Consider the following 13,043-nt stretch of genomic DNA (forward strand, 5'->3'; position numbering starts at 1 on the left):
TTGTCTCATTATTATGTACAATTATGTCAATTAATATAGGATTTAAAAATAAAATTAAATATAAATTTAAAGAGAGGCCACATTCATGGGGTATAAAAAAGCCAGAAGAAACAAATTAATTTTTATTTTTTAAAAAAGATAACCATACTCAAGTGAAGACAGGACCACCCCAAGTAACTTATGAACCAAGTATACTGACTCTACTCTCAGGATGAGGATAAAAATTAAGCAAAGATTAAACTCTAGTAGGACTATGCTTCATAATGGTATGGACTAATAATTCTGAAACCATACACTGGCCAGGCATGATGGTGTATGGCTATAATCCTAGCAATTCAAGAGACTGAGGCAAGAGGGTTACAAGGTCAAGCCACCCTGCATTACATAGTAAGGCCCTGCTTCAAGGAATTTGTTTTTATATAAAGAAGTGTGTGTGTGTGTGTGTGTGTGTGTGTGTGTGTGTGTGTGTGTGTAAAAAGAGAGGTTTCTCACTGTCATTGTAAAGGAAAGCTCTTGCAAATATGGAAAGCTAGAATGAACCTACTGGTGTTCTGTAACTGATGGACACACACACATCCTTTGCTCTGACCAGTGAGAAGACCAATATTGAATAGACTACTAAAAATGAGTATACTTAGTGTCCAAAGTGTTTGTTTTTTTTTTTTAAACGTTGTCTACTAAAATAGGAAAATACTGGGAAAAGTTTAGGTGCAGCACAGTAGGGCGTGTGTGTGTAAATGGATGGATGAATGGACACAATGACACTTGATTTCAGGGCCAGAAAAGACAGAGCAAGGTGAGCAGTTCAAACTGCCCCCCCCCCCCGCATACTGGCAGAAAGGGACAAAAATGAGAATAAGAATCAGAAGAAATGACATAATTTACAAGTTGTATGGCACTTATCTCCGCAATGACTATTTCAGGAAAAAACTACAATACATATTAAAACCAGTGGTGGAAAGTTTGATGAGAAACAGGATAGTTACACTGTCTCAAAGTGTCTACCAAAAAAACCCCTTATTATTAACCAGAGATTAGAAAAAGCAAGCAGATACAACATTAACCAAAAGCTCAAGCAGTTCATACAATGGGTCCACTGACACATTACTACTAAAAATGACAGAACATCACTGCCATCTTACTGTCAGAAAAGTTCTAAAACTAAACGTAATCACAGTAAAAATTAACACAAAGCCAAAGCAAGGAACATTTTATAAAATAGCTTATATTGTTCAAATGTTGAGGTTATACAAGACAAATGGTGAATATGTGAGTATAATAATTAAATGAAATGTAATCTTTGATTAGATCCTAGAGCAGAAAACAATTTTTCTCTCACTACAAAAAGACATTAGTAAAATAACTGGAGAAATTTGAATCAAATGAAACTGGCTATACTAAGTTCACATAATCATGATTTTCAGTACAGAGAATCTAAAACTGTTTGTAAAACCCATCAACCTTTTTTATAACAGGTAAGTGGAGAGGTTTAAGATGTGAGCTCATCAGTAGGTGGATGGGAGGGGAGATGCAAAACCAAAATAAACATTTTAATATCTATTACATGAGCAGAGTGCTTGAATATGACTTCAGGCCATTTAGTGGCAAAGCTCAAAACATACACTTTACTATCTCAAGCAACAGTTTTATTTAATTTATCCAGCTGTGCCTGGCTTGGGTCTGGCTGCTGTGCTCAGCTCCTTCCCACTGCTACCCTTGCGGGTGAACCTGTTGTGCCCCTGTGGCAAGATGTTCTGCTCCTGGACTAGGTGGGTGGTTCTATCCTCTACACTCTCTGCAGGATTTCAGCTGCAGGGTTTCACCCCAGGCCTGTATGCCAGGCCTGAGCTGAGCTTGGAGGGGACAAGGTGGAGTAGGGGGGAGAGGCAGCTCTCCCACACACACAAAGGACCTGGGCTAGGACTGTGTCTGGGGATTCCAGGAACGGGGCAGAAATTCCTACTTGGTGGGCGCGGTGGGGGAGGTTCTGCGGAGTGGTGGGGGCGTCCCAAGGGGGTGGAAGAGGGTCTCACCCACCCTGCGCCTGGGCTGGCACCAGTAATAGGTCCCGCCGGCACAGGGTAGCCAGAAGCTCTCCCACACACTCACTGACCTGGGCTAGGACTGGGTCTGGGGGTTCCCGGAATGCAGTAGAAATTCCTACTCAGCGGGCGGGGTAGGGGAGGTTATGGAGTGGTGGGGGGCGTCCCAAGGGGTTGGAAGAGGGTCTCACCTATGCTGCACCTGGGCTGGGACCAGCAGTAGGTCCCGCAGGCACAGGGTAGCAGGAAGCTCTCCTACACACTCACCCGGCCTGGGCTAGGACTGGAACAGGTTTATTTAAGATAATCCTAATTTTAGCTGCTGAAAATGGTCAGTTTTCATGTACTTTTTCAATAAAAGAAAACTGCTAATGTATTTTAAAGTAAACTTGATTTTTTTTTCTTATATTTTTTAGGGAAGGGTTTACAGGGTGTTCAGGGCCTCACTACTAATCAGACTTGTAGTGATCTGCCTGTTGACAGCTTCCTGAGAGCTAGAATTTTGAGTGCCAAGCCCAGTCTTAATTCCCCTTTCAGCACACCCTGGGGGCAGGGCCAGCATGGCAAACCAGGAGATGCTCCTACACCCGTTTGTAAGCACTTTTATCCCCCTGAGCTACTTGGCCCGCCCTTAAAGTACACTTCAGTGACTGTGGTATATTCAGATAAAGCCATCATTCTTGGTAATCTTCAAAGTAGAGTGAGTTTTATTTAGCAAAAGTATGCTGAATTAGTTATTTTAATTAATATTTAACAAGGATGATACACAAGACATTATATTTCTTATAGAATGCAGGCATTTGGAAATTTAAAATTAATTTTAATTTTTGAAGCCTATTCCACAGTTCCAAGACCTAAATCATTTTGTAGCATCACCAATTTGTCATGAAAACAAACCTGACCACTCAAATCTTCACCTCTTATCTACTTTCATTCTCCTGCTAAACTTTGTGAATCCATAATGAATTTTGTTGGAAGTACACAAGAAAATCTCCCAAATAGTTATCTCTGAAAGAATTAAAAAAAAAAAAAAATACTTTTCTTCATAGCTATCTCATAAGAATACTGGGGGCCTGCCCTTTAGCTCAGTCCTTTAAGTGGCTGCTTCAACAAAGCAGTCAGGCTCAGGTTGCTGTGGTTTGATCCCCACAACTCAAGCCAGTCAAACCTGCCCTGAAGGCATTCAGAAAAAAAAAAAAAAAAAAAACTCTTAAGAATACTTTTCTGAAGTACAAATAGTATTTCCTAATAAGCCTATGATCCAGAACATCACGGACATGACCCTGTAGCCTTACCCATTTTCCACAGAATATGCAATAAATTCCCTCTTATTTTTCTAAGAGCAAAAGTCAGCTAACACTGACAATCCCCACAATTTCCCAGCAATATTTGAGAAAACCAACCTTCAATCTACCGCCACTCAATTCCTCACTTAATTTCAGCCTGGCATCTACAGTTCTTTTCAGATCTCTTTGCAAGCGACGTCCAAAGTCCCTGAACATGGTTGAGCCTCCAGAGAGGACAATATTCTGTATTTGTGGAGAAAAATAAATACAATTTTAAAAGAAAGTGAAAATTTAAAGGTGTAATTCAATCACATCCTTTTTACATGATGTATTTAATACTCAACAATCGGCAGATAAAAATTTTTTTAAAAATACAGCTTATGAGTAACAATTTTGCCATAAATACTCACCTTGTAGAGAGGACGTCTGACATCAATAGGACAATTCTGAATTACTTCATCTACAACTTCTGAAATAGGTTGCGTAAAGTCTGGATTAGCAAACTGAAAAAATAAGTAATTTTGGATATATGAGCAAGATCAGATTATAACTGAATTAAATATTGTAACAATAAAAAGAGTTTCTAGCTCAAAACAAAAAAAAAAAAAAAAAACATTACTCAGCCTTTTGGCTAAGATCAAGTGTAAAAAGTATAAATTCAGGGCCAGGGATATAGCTCAGCAGCAACGTGCCTGCCTAACAAGCCCAAAGTCCTGAAAGTTCAATACCCAGTTAAAAAAAAAAGAAAAAAAAAAAAATTCTGACATTCAACAGGTTCAAATTAAAGATACTGAAATTACATACTTCACAAAAAACTCAAAACACTGATATATTTTGTTAGCAAACATATAAAAGCCATAAAAACATTATGAAGTGGCAAAAATCCATATAAATAGGAACTATCATATGCTGCTGAGACGACATTATCAATGGAACCACTTTGGAAGGCAATTTGGCCTTCTACATCTAAAAAAATTTTTACATGCACATACTAATAAGCACACTTCAGAACAAACCCTGCAGGAATCCACACTGTTGCACAAAGTGCAGTGTGTAAGGAAGGCATCGTGGACCCCTCCTGGCCGTGGCTCTACAGGAGCTCCACCCAGGTCCCTGGATTAGCCCTAAACCAGCCAATTCTTTGGCCCAAAGCAGAGCCAATCCATGGGCTGCCAGGTCTCAGGTTTTGTCTCTGCAGTGCTCATGGGTTAAGCAAGCTCCTCGACCCCATCCCATCCTAGACATTTTCCTTAATATATCACTGGAATGTGAAAAAAGAAGACCACTGTAGATTTGCTTATAAAAATAAGAACTGGTAAGTCTCCATCAGTAGGGAATAAAATACATAAATATTGTAGAGTCTATCTTTACTACTCACAGATCCTATTATGCAATTTACCAGATTGTTAAAAGTAATCTATAGCTTCCAAATGAATACATCAAATGACATTGCAATCACTTGTGCATACACATGCTGTTATGGTTTGTGTCTAGTTACCCCGTACCTCCCGCCAAGCCTCACACAGCCATGGGGTGGACATCTAGAGTTTGTGATTAACTCATGATCCACTGGGATTATGGGTGTGAGTGCTGCTGGGACTATGGGTGCGAGTATTGTACCCAGCCTGGGGTGGACAGCCTGAATGCAACTTAAGGGAGACAGACTTTTGTCTCTGTTGCCACTGTTCCCACTACCCCTCCCTTTGTTCTCTCACTCTTTGCCACTGCCATTAAAGGTTGCCCTCTGCTATGTGCCACTTTGCCCTGGAGCCAGCTGAGTATGGACTGAAACCTCCAATAATTGTGAGCTAAATAAACCTTTTTTTCTTCATTTTGGGTTTCCAGTATTTGTCCCAGCAACAAAAGAAGGGTTACCAAGACACACTTACAACAGCAAGTTTGAGTCTACTGATGTGCACATTGCCAGCTGAGGTTGAAGAAAGTGACACTGTGCCTTGTTTCAGCTCTCTCTAAACAACTTCCTTTCATAGTCCATTTAGTATAACACTTTTCATGTTTTGTTTTGTTTTTGATGTTGCTGTCGAAAATGAAACTCAGGCATGTTTCTTAGAAGCAGTAGTGTTCCGAAATATAAGAAAGCTATGATATTAATCTTACAGAGAAAATGCCACTCAGCTTTGTTCAGACATGAGTTACAGTGCTACTGGCTGTTAAGACTAATGATGATGAATCAACAATATATATTCACGCATGCACACACACACCCTTCAAATGACAAGGGAACTAGAAAACAGATCTAGAATTACAGGAAAAAAATCCTTTTCCTTGAGAAGTTGCCAGTTCATAGAATACAGGGGGAAAAAACAGACCTATTCTCTGAGCAAACAGTGATTTAAACACACATACTTAATTGTTTCTGAAACTCTTTTAAGTGCTCACTTCAGCAGTGCATATACTAACTCTTCTAAAAACAGTTAAGAGAAAAAATTTAAACAAAAACTTTAAGTTATAGAAAAAGCAGTCCCCAAAAAAAGAAAACGGAAAGCTAAAAAGCAGGTGTGCACAACCATGTAGTCCCTTTAAAACCAATGAATGACATAAAACTGGTAAAGAACTATGCTGTTTTACATCATAAATCTCTCTCAAAGAACTAATGATGCCTAGTATCTCAGAATATGAAGTGGAGCAAAAAATGGTTCCAAAGATTTTCTGATGGGCCAGGTGCCCAGAGCGTCTCCAAACAAACAAGAACACTGAATGCTCCTCCTCACTTGAGGCAAACTAGTTAATCTATGCTTTACAGACAGTAAAACAATGTGTCCATATACACAGCCAAAAATAGTAGAAGTGCACAGGTAGGGTGAGGTATTAAGTGAAGCCTATTGCTCATACACACCTTTACCCTTTATTAAGGGTCTTCACTGAGAATCCAAACAGGCATAAAGAAACACACAGGGGATTATCCTAAAGAAAAGGCTAATTGAGTCAACAAGCAAAATCCTCAAAGCTCTACAATTTGGCATCTGGTGTCCCCTTTGTAAGTAAGTATCATGAAGAAGTATCTACTATCATGAAAAATATAGCTCTGCAAAGTGAGAAAAAGCAATTTACAAGAGACAATACAAAAATAAAACTTGGAGAAAAAGCCTCCTACAGTTTAGATGTAATGTATGCCCTCGAAGTATCATACTTAGAAGGTGACTGGATCATGGTGCTGCTATCCTCATTGAGGAACGCATACATACACTGGTTATGTTCAGAAGCTAAATGTGCTCTAGGAGGTGGCACCTGGTGGGCCACCAGGAACATGACCTGGAAGGGTGCTTCTAGTCCAAGGTTTCTCATCCCTTATTCTCCTTCCCTGCTGCCAAGAGCTAAGAAGCTTGCCTCCATCGTGCCCTTCTATGTTACTTCTGCCTTGGAGCCACAAAATATGGACTGAATCCACTGGAAATTGTGAACCAAATAAGCCTTTGCTTCTGTAAAATCTGGGTGTTAGGTATTATGTCTCAGCAACAGTAACACAGAACCTGTGATTGGCCATTAACTGCAGCACACACCTATAAAAATCAGCTACTTGGGAGGCTGAGGCAGAAAGATTGCCAAGTTTGGAACTAGCCTGGACAAATCAGCAAGATCCTGTCTCAATAAATAGAACTAAAATTCAAAGGGCTAGAAAAGTGGCACAGTGTTACTGCTCTTTTCAGATTACACCAAAAAGAAAAAGAAAATGAAGACCATACACTAGAAGCTAGTACACAGTAAAAATCTTACAAGTATCTGCAGAGGGGGGAAAAAATAGGTCCTTATCCATAGAAATCAATTATTTTAATTTCAAGTTACAAAAAAAAATTAAGCAATGGATTCAAATTGCTCACAAAAGATGGTTTCTGATACAAAATTCTATAATCAACCTAACAAACAAGTGTAAGGACAAAATGAGTACCTTTCAGACACATAAGGTGTCTTAAAATTTTCATCTTCCAAGCACCTTTAATTAGGAACTTTATTAACAGATGATACAAAAAAAAAAAAGGAAAAGAATGCAAAGGGATGAAAAATAGGTAACTGAGTTTCAGAGGAGGAAAGATTTGACTGAACTACTCTTGAAAGATGAGCTTTGCTAAACCTTGGCTCTCTTACAAAACTTAGAACTGTAAGTATGGAAATGAAATGTATTTTGCTAGGAACATGACAGTTGGCTTAATGAAAATTATCTAGTTGCTCATATTTCATGTTAGTTGCTAATGTTTAGAGTATTGTTTAAAGATTAACATTTACTGTTTAACACAAGTTTAAAAATTTTTTGACATGATTTTAAAGCGAAAAACAAAATTTCAAAACAAGATTAACAGGAGAGTAACAATGGTTAACACACTGTGTACTGTTACCTTTAAATTAATTACTCAAGGGCTAGCGAATAGCTCAGCGGTCCAAGTGCCTGCACAGGGAAACTTAGGCAAGCACAGAGGACAGTAGTTCGATCCCCGGTACCACATGCTGTCCCAGCCCCACCCTCAGGATAGGCTGAGCCGCTCCCCCCCAAAAAAATTAATTACTCAAGAGTACAAGATAAAGGTATTTGGTTGTTTGACATAGATTTCTCATTAAATTTTTTAAAACTTTTAAAAAACCTTTTACTCCCCATAGCTTTATTTCTCATGACTGAAATGTTTTTAAAGCCAAAAAGAAAATTTAGTAAGTAATGTAAATAATTTCTTCTATAGAAAATCTATTTTGTGTTCTCATTTGTGTGTGTTTTCTTGTTTTTGAAGTAGGATCTCACCATGTATTTGAAAGTGGCTTTGAACTCCCCACTATGTAGCCCAGACTGATCTTGAATTTGGAGATTGTCTTCTGCCTCAACCACCTGTGTGCTGGGGTTATAGGCATGTGCCACTATGTTTATGACTATTAAAAGTCAAAGTTCTCCAAATTCTAAAAGCTAGGAATGACCTGCATGCTTTCTTTTTCATTATAGAGGTAATTACTTCAAGTTCTTTCATGGTCCCTATTCTTTTGCTGGCTACCTCCATACTGTGAACTGCTAGTTTATATTGCACCTTCAGTTTCTTCCCTCAGTTTTTGTCATTTTGAATCAACTTCTACCTGGAAAAAGAGGCTGCCTTTTCTCTTTTCCCCAGCACACACAGAGCCTTTCCGCTTCCTTTTCATCTGTGTAGTTACATTATAACTTGAATTAGGTCAAAATTCACCTTCTAGTTCTACAAGTAAATTTTGATATGAGCTATATGGCTCAGCTATAAGTTGTACAGTTATCTATGGAATCCTTGTTTTCCACAGTCATTCATAAGTTACCTAGTTTTCAAATAATTACCATTAATATTCCTCCCAGCTCTGCACTATTTATATAAATCTTACAATACCCCAAGCAGTGTCTTTTTTTAATTAGTGACCTTCCAGAAATCTCACACTTCTAATTTCCAAACCTTTGCTTCTCACTGATGCAATATGCTACTTCTATTATACCACTTCATTAAAACTGCTCCTCTAGGACTATCCAAAACATAGATGCTCAGAAAACCATGAGACACAGTAATACTATTTCACTGCAGGAAATGATACAATTCAATTTTCTCAATTTTATGACTATAATCTTCTCTGTAATTATCAGGATTCTTTGCAGATTCCTCTTTTCTTGACTATTCACACAGTGTTGTTTTCCTTACGGCCTAATTCTTGACCTTTATCCTATGCACTGGCTTCTCCTAGCCAAACTCTCCATTTGCACCATATATGTTGATGATCCACAGCTATCCTCACTCTAAGGCACTCAGTCCAGATCACAATCCAAATGTTTGTTTTTGACCTAAAGATACACACAATAAACTCCTCTGCTCCTTTCCTCTTCTTCATGTTCCTAATTACACTGGACGGCACATCTTGTTGCTCAAGTTACAAACATCAGAATCATCACAGGTTCTTCATATCCTTAACTCTCCTTATACCTACACAACAACTGACCTATTCCAACAAAATTCACACCTCTCTATCTAATCCACCTAATCTAGCGCTGCCTCAGTAACCTAATATCACCCATAAATCTGTACTACTTTCATGATGAAGAGTTCCACATTAAATACAAAATCCAGTGAACTCCTTTGCAGTATATTTGTCCTTGGTAACACAGTGCATAATATGTGACTGGGTGCATCTACCATCAATCCTCTACTTTGTTATTATTTAGCTCACTCATCGCCCAGGCTTCTGTTCAGCTTATTCCCTCTACCAGAAATAAACTCCCTTGACACACATGCCTGACAAATACTCATTGAACTGTTCCATTATACTAACTTGAACTGTCATTTCCTCAGGGAAGTCTCTGAAAAAGACTCTGGTGCTGCAAACTACACCAATTTAAAGAATTCATCTGTCTCTATCTTTGAGTTCATAAGATTAAATAATCTTACATCTTTAAATAACTAATGCTTAAAGTGATACCTTGAAAATCATGCACATTTAGTATCTGTTAAATAACATTAAAAATATCGTTAAATAAGCACAATAGGCATGTAATGATTGAAACTCTAATCAAGTTCAGCTTATGATGCTAGAATTATCACCAAAAGCATATATTTCATTAACTTAGTAGTCTTTATGTTACTAAGATTTCACCAAGATAAACTGCTTTGTTACTAAATATTTTAAGAGAGTGCATTGAAGATTCTTTGTATAATGGTCATTTTACTGGGGTTTGGGTGCTTTCTAAAGCCTTCGCCATCTGGGAAATTACTTTAAACTTTCCTTCCATGCATTTCCATGATCCTCTTCCCACAGACCACAGACAGACAAAAGTTCCATTTTTTTCAAGTACACATAAAATACTGTAATAGTTTAGTCTCTAAGCAAAACTAAGTTTTCCATTAAAAAAAAAAAAAAAAATTTTTACTCTCTATGTAATACTTCAGGGGCCGGGGAGATAGCTCAGTAGAATAAATGCTTGCCTAGCAAGCATAAGGGCCTGAGTTCAATCCCCAGTTCTGCCAAAAAAAAAAAAAAAAGCAAGCAAAATCTATAATACTTCAGTGTATAAAAGTTTTGGAGATTGTCTTTCAATATCTTCTAATTGAGTTTTAGTGAATGTTTCAGAGAAATTCCATCCAAAAAAAAAAAAAAAGTAAGAAAATAAAGTTACCTCTGGATGAAAAAAGATTTCAGGTCCCAGGAATCTCTCATAACCAACATCAATGGAAAATTCTTTCTTTGAGATGGCATTGATTCCAGTATACTGTTTAATCCACTTTGATCCATCTGTGTCGTACTTGTTAAACTCTTTTACTAAATCTGGGCATACATAACTATAGCGCTCCTTTAAAAAGCAAAGAAAGAAAAGTAATTTTTTTTCTGGTTTTAAGTAAAGCAGAAAAAAAAACATCATATTATCAGTGAAGAAAAATCAAATGAAAATTTATCTCCATAAAATAAAATTAGAAAATTAAGGTTGAAGACATTTTTATATTCAGATATTATTTATAACAGGCTAAATAGATACAAATTTCTGATTTCATCTATAAATAGATTTAAAAATAATGAACCTCCACTGTTACTAAAAATATTCAACATTTTCAACTCAAGTCACTCAACATTTTTAACTTTTTCAATAATGAATCTTATATTCTAGAAAGAAAAAAACATGAACATACAACTGAAAAGAATAAGGAATAATGGGTATAGCCACACAAATTAATTATACATCCTTAATACCTATCTAGTACAAAACTGATACTGGTCTACATGAAGGAGTAAAAAAAGAGACTAAAAATATAAACTATTTTGCAAGACTGATTTATTATCAATTTGGTTATATGTCTTAAGTTTCCATCAAAAATATAATTAAAGCATATAACATCTTCCTTGCAAAGTATGCATTCCTGACTACCAAGCCTCATGTTTTTTAAAAAAAAATGTATTATTATGAACGTTAATCTTAGGTGTCAATTTCAACAGACTTAGGAATATCAAAGGACTAGTAAACCTTTTACCCAAATGTGAAGAAGACTGGCATGCCAATCAAGGAGACTGAGTGGGGAAGATAATACCCTGAATGTGGAGGTACCATCAACTCAGCTGCTGGCCCACATACTTTGTATTAGCAAAGGACAGAGAAGCAACTTTCCTTCTCTCTTCTAGCTTCCAAACTCCAGGACTTTTATCAAGTGGCTAGATTTTCAACCTTCTTTCTGATTTTTCAAGTCTTTTGCTTGAAACTGAAAATTATACCATCAGCTTCCATGGTTCTGGAGCTTTCAACCAGGTCTGAGCCACACTACCAAGGTTAAAAGGTCTCTTTTTTCAAATGATCTGCCATGGAACATCTTGGCAACTATAATCATGTGAACTAATTCTGCTAATAAATGCCCTCTAACACATCTGTAACTGTATCTATTCTGTACAGCAGTACCCTGGTTCACAAACTTAATTCTTTCCAGTATTCTGTTGCAAAATGAATTGACAAGAACCAATGAAATTTAATGGATAGGTTCAACGTTGTCTTTATGGGGGAAACTTGATTTGGTTCTTATTTTGTTTTTAAATGTATTTGGTACAGGGTCTCACTACACAGCTTGGACTCATGATGATCCTCCTGTTTTCATCCTCCCCAGCAATGGGCCCAGGCGGGCTCAGTGTGCCCAGGGGCGGGACTCATATAGCATGTTGTGCTTGATCTGGTTCTTTTCCAACTTGATCAGAACTGGAGAAAAAACTAAGTTCGTGAACCAATATATCCTTATATCTGTATCTGTGTCTATATTCTATTGGTCCTTTCTCTGGAAAAATCCTAATACATATTTCCCATAATTTTATATATCAAGTATTCTTTCCAACATACATACAAATATTATTACTGATAATGGAAAGACACTCTCTCCCTCTTTCTCTCTTTTCTTGATACACTATGTAGTGCAGACTGGCCTTGAACTTCCTCATAAACAGCCCAGGCTGGACTTGAGCTCAAAGCAATCCTACCTCAGCCTCCTGAGTGCTGGAATGACAGGTACCACAATGCCGGGCTAGACTTAATATAAATTTTCCAAAGCAGAACAGTAGTGTTCATACTAATTTTATACACATTTAATTATCAGTTTACCAACTTGGGATAATTTTCAGAAAGCATTTGATTTCTCCACTACCTATGAAGTGACTATGCAATCTTCATTCCTAAGCTTTAAAGAGAAGCAATATCCCATAAATATGCAAAGAGACAAATAAATGGGATTATTTTTACAAGGTTAGTTTTGCTTTGACATATTCAAAACATGTAGGAGATTCACTGAAATTTCTCAGCTGTTTTCCAAGGATAAATTTGGAAAGCAATGCTAAGTATCATGGTATGCATGAAAGACTGATAATGAGTTATGTGGCACAAAAATAAAAAATCTTATAAACCATCACATTTTTTCTTCTATGTCCCTATCACCTGAACCACACATTGGTCTCTATACTGTAGCTTATGGAAACAATGACATCAAATAACAACAATATTAATAACAAAAACTGTCAAAATAAAGAGCCCATTCAGTAAAATGCAAAGACTCTAGAGTAAAATAATCATTTATTTTTAATAACAAGAATAACTAAAAAGATACTATGTTAAAAATTATTTGTTAAAACATCCTTGTGTTAGAGCCAGGAAAGGTGGCATATGCCTGTAATCCCAGCATTTGGGAGGTTGAGGCAGGAAAAATGAGTTTGTGCTCAGCCTGGGCTACAAAGACAAACCCTGTCTCAACCA

The 13,043-nt window shown here is 37.2% G+C and overlaps 1 protein-coding gene across 1 annotated transcript in view; it reads right to left on the bottom strand.

The window, feature by feature from the left end:
* The window catches only part of Actr3 (ARP3 actin related protein 3 homolog), a 63,212-nt gene that overhangs the window by 3,328 nt on the left and 46,841 nt on the right, over window positions 1-13,043 (bottom strand). The window contains exons 8-10 of the mRNA XM_004626369.2: window positions 10,446-10,619; window positions 3,739-3,831; window positions 3,446-3,571 (exon numbers count right to left, since the gene is read on the bottom strand). Of these exons, the coding sequence (XP_004626426.2) occupies window positions 3,446-3,571; window positions 3,739-3,831; window positions 10,446-10,619 (393 nt within the window). The remainder of the gene's footprint in view (window positions 1-3,445; window positions 3,572-3,738; window positions 3,832-10,445; window positions 10,620-13,043) is intronic.

The sequence above is a fragment of the Octodon degus genome, unplaced genomic scaffold (assembly GCF_000260255.1).
Source record: "Octodon degus isolate 3935 unplaced genomic scaffold, OctDeg1.0 scaffold00014, whole genome shotgun sequence".
Taxonomy (NCBI): Eukaryota; Metazoa; Chordata; class Mammalia; order Rodentia; family Octodontidae; genus Octodon; species Octodon degus.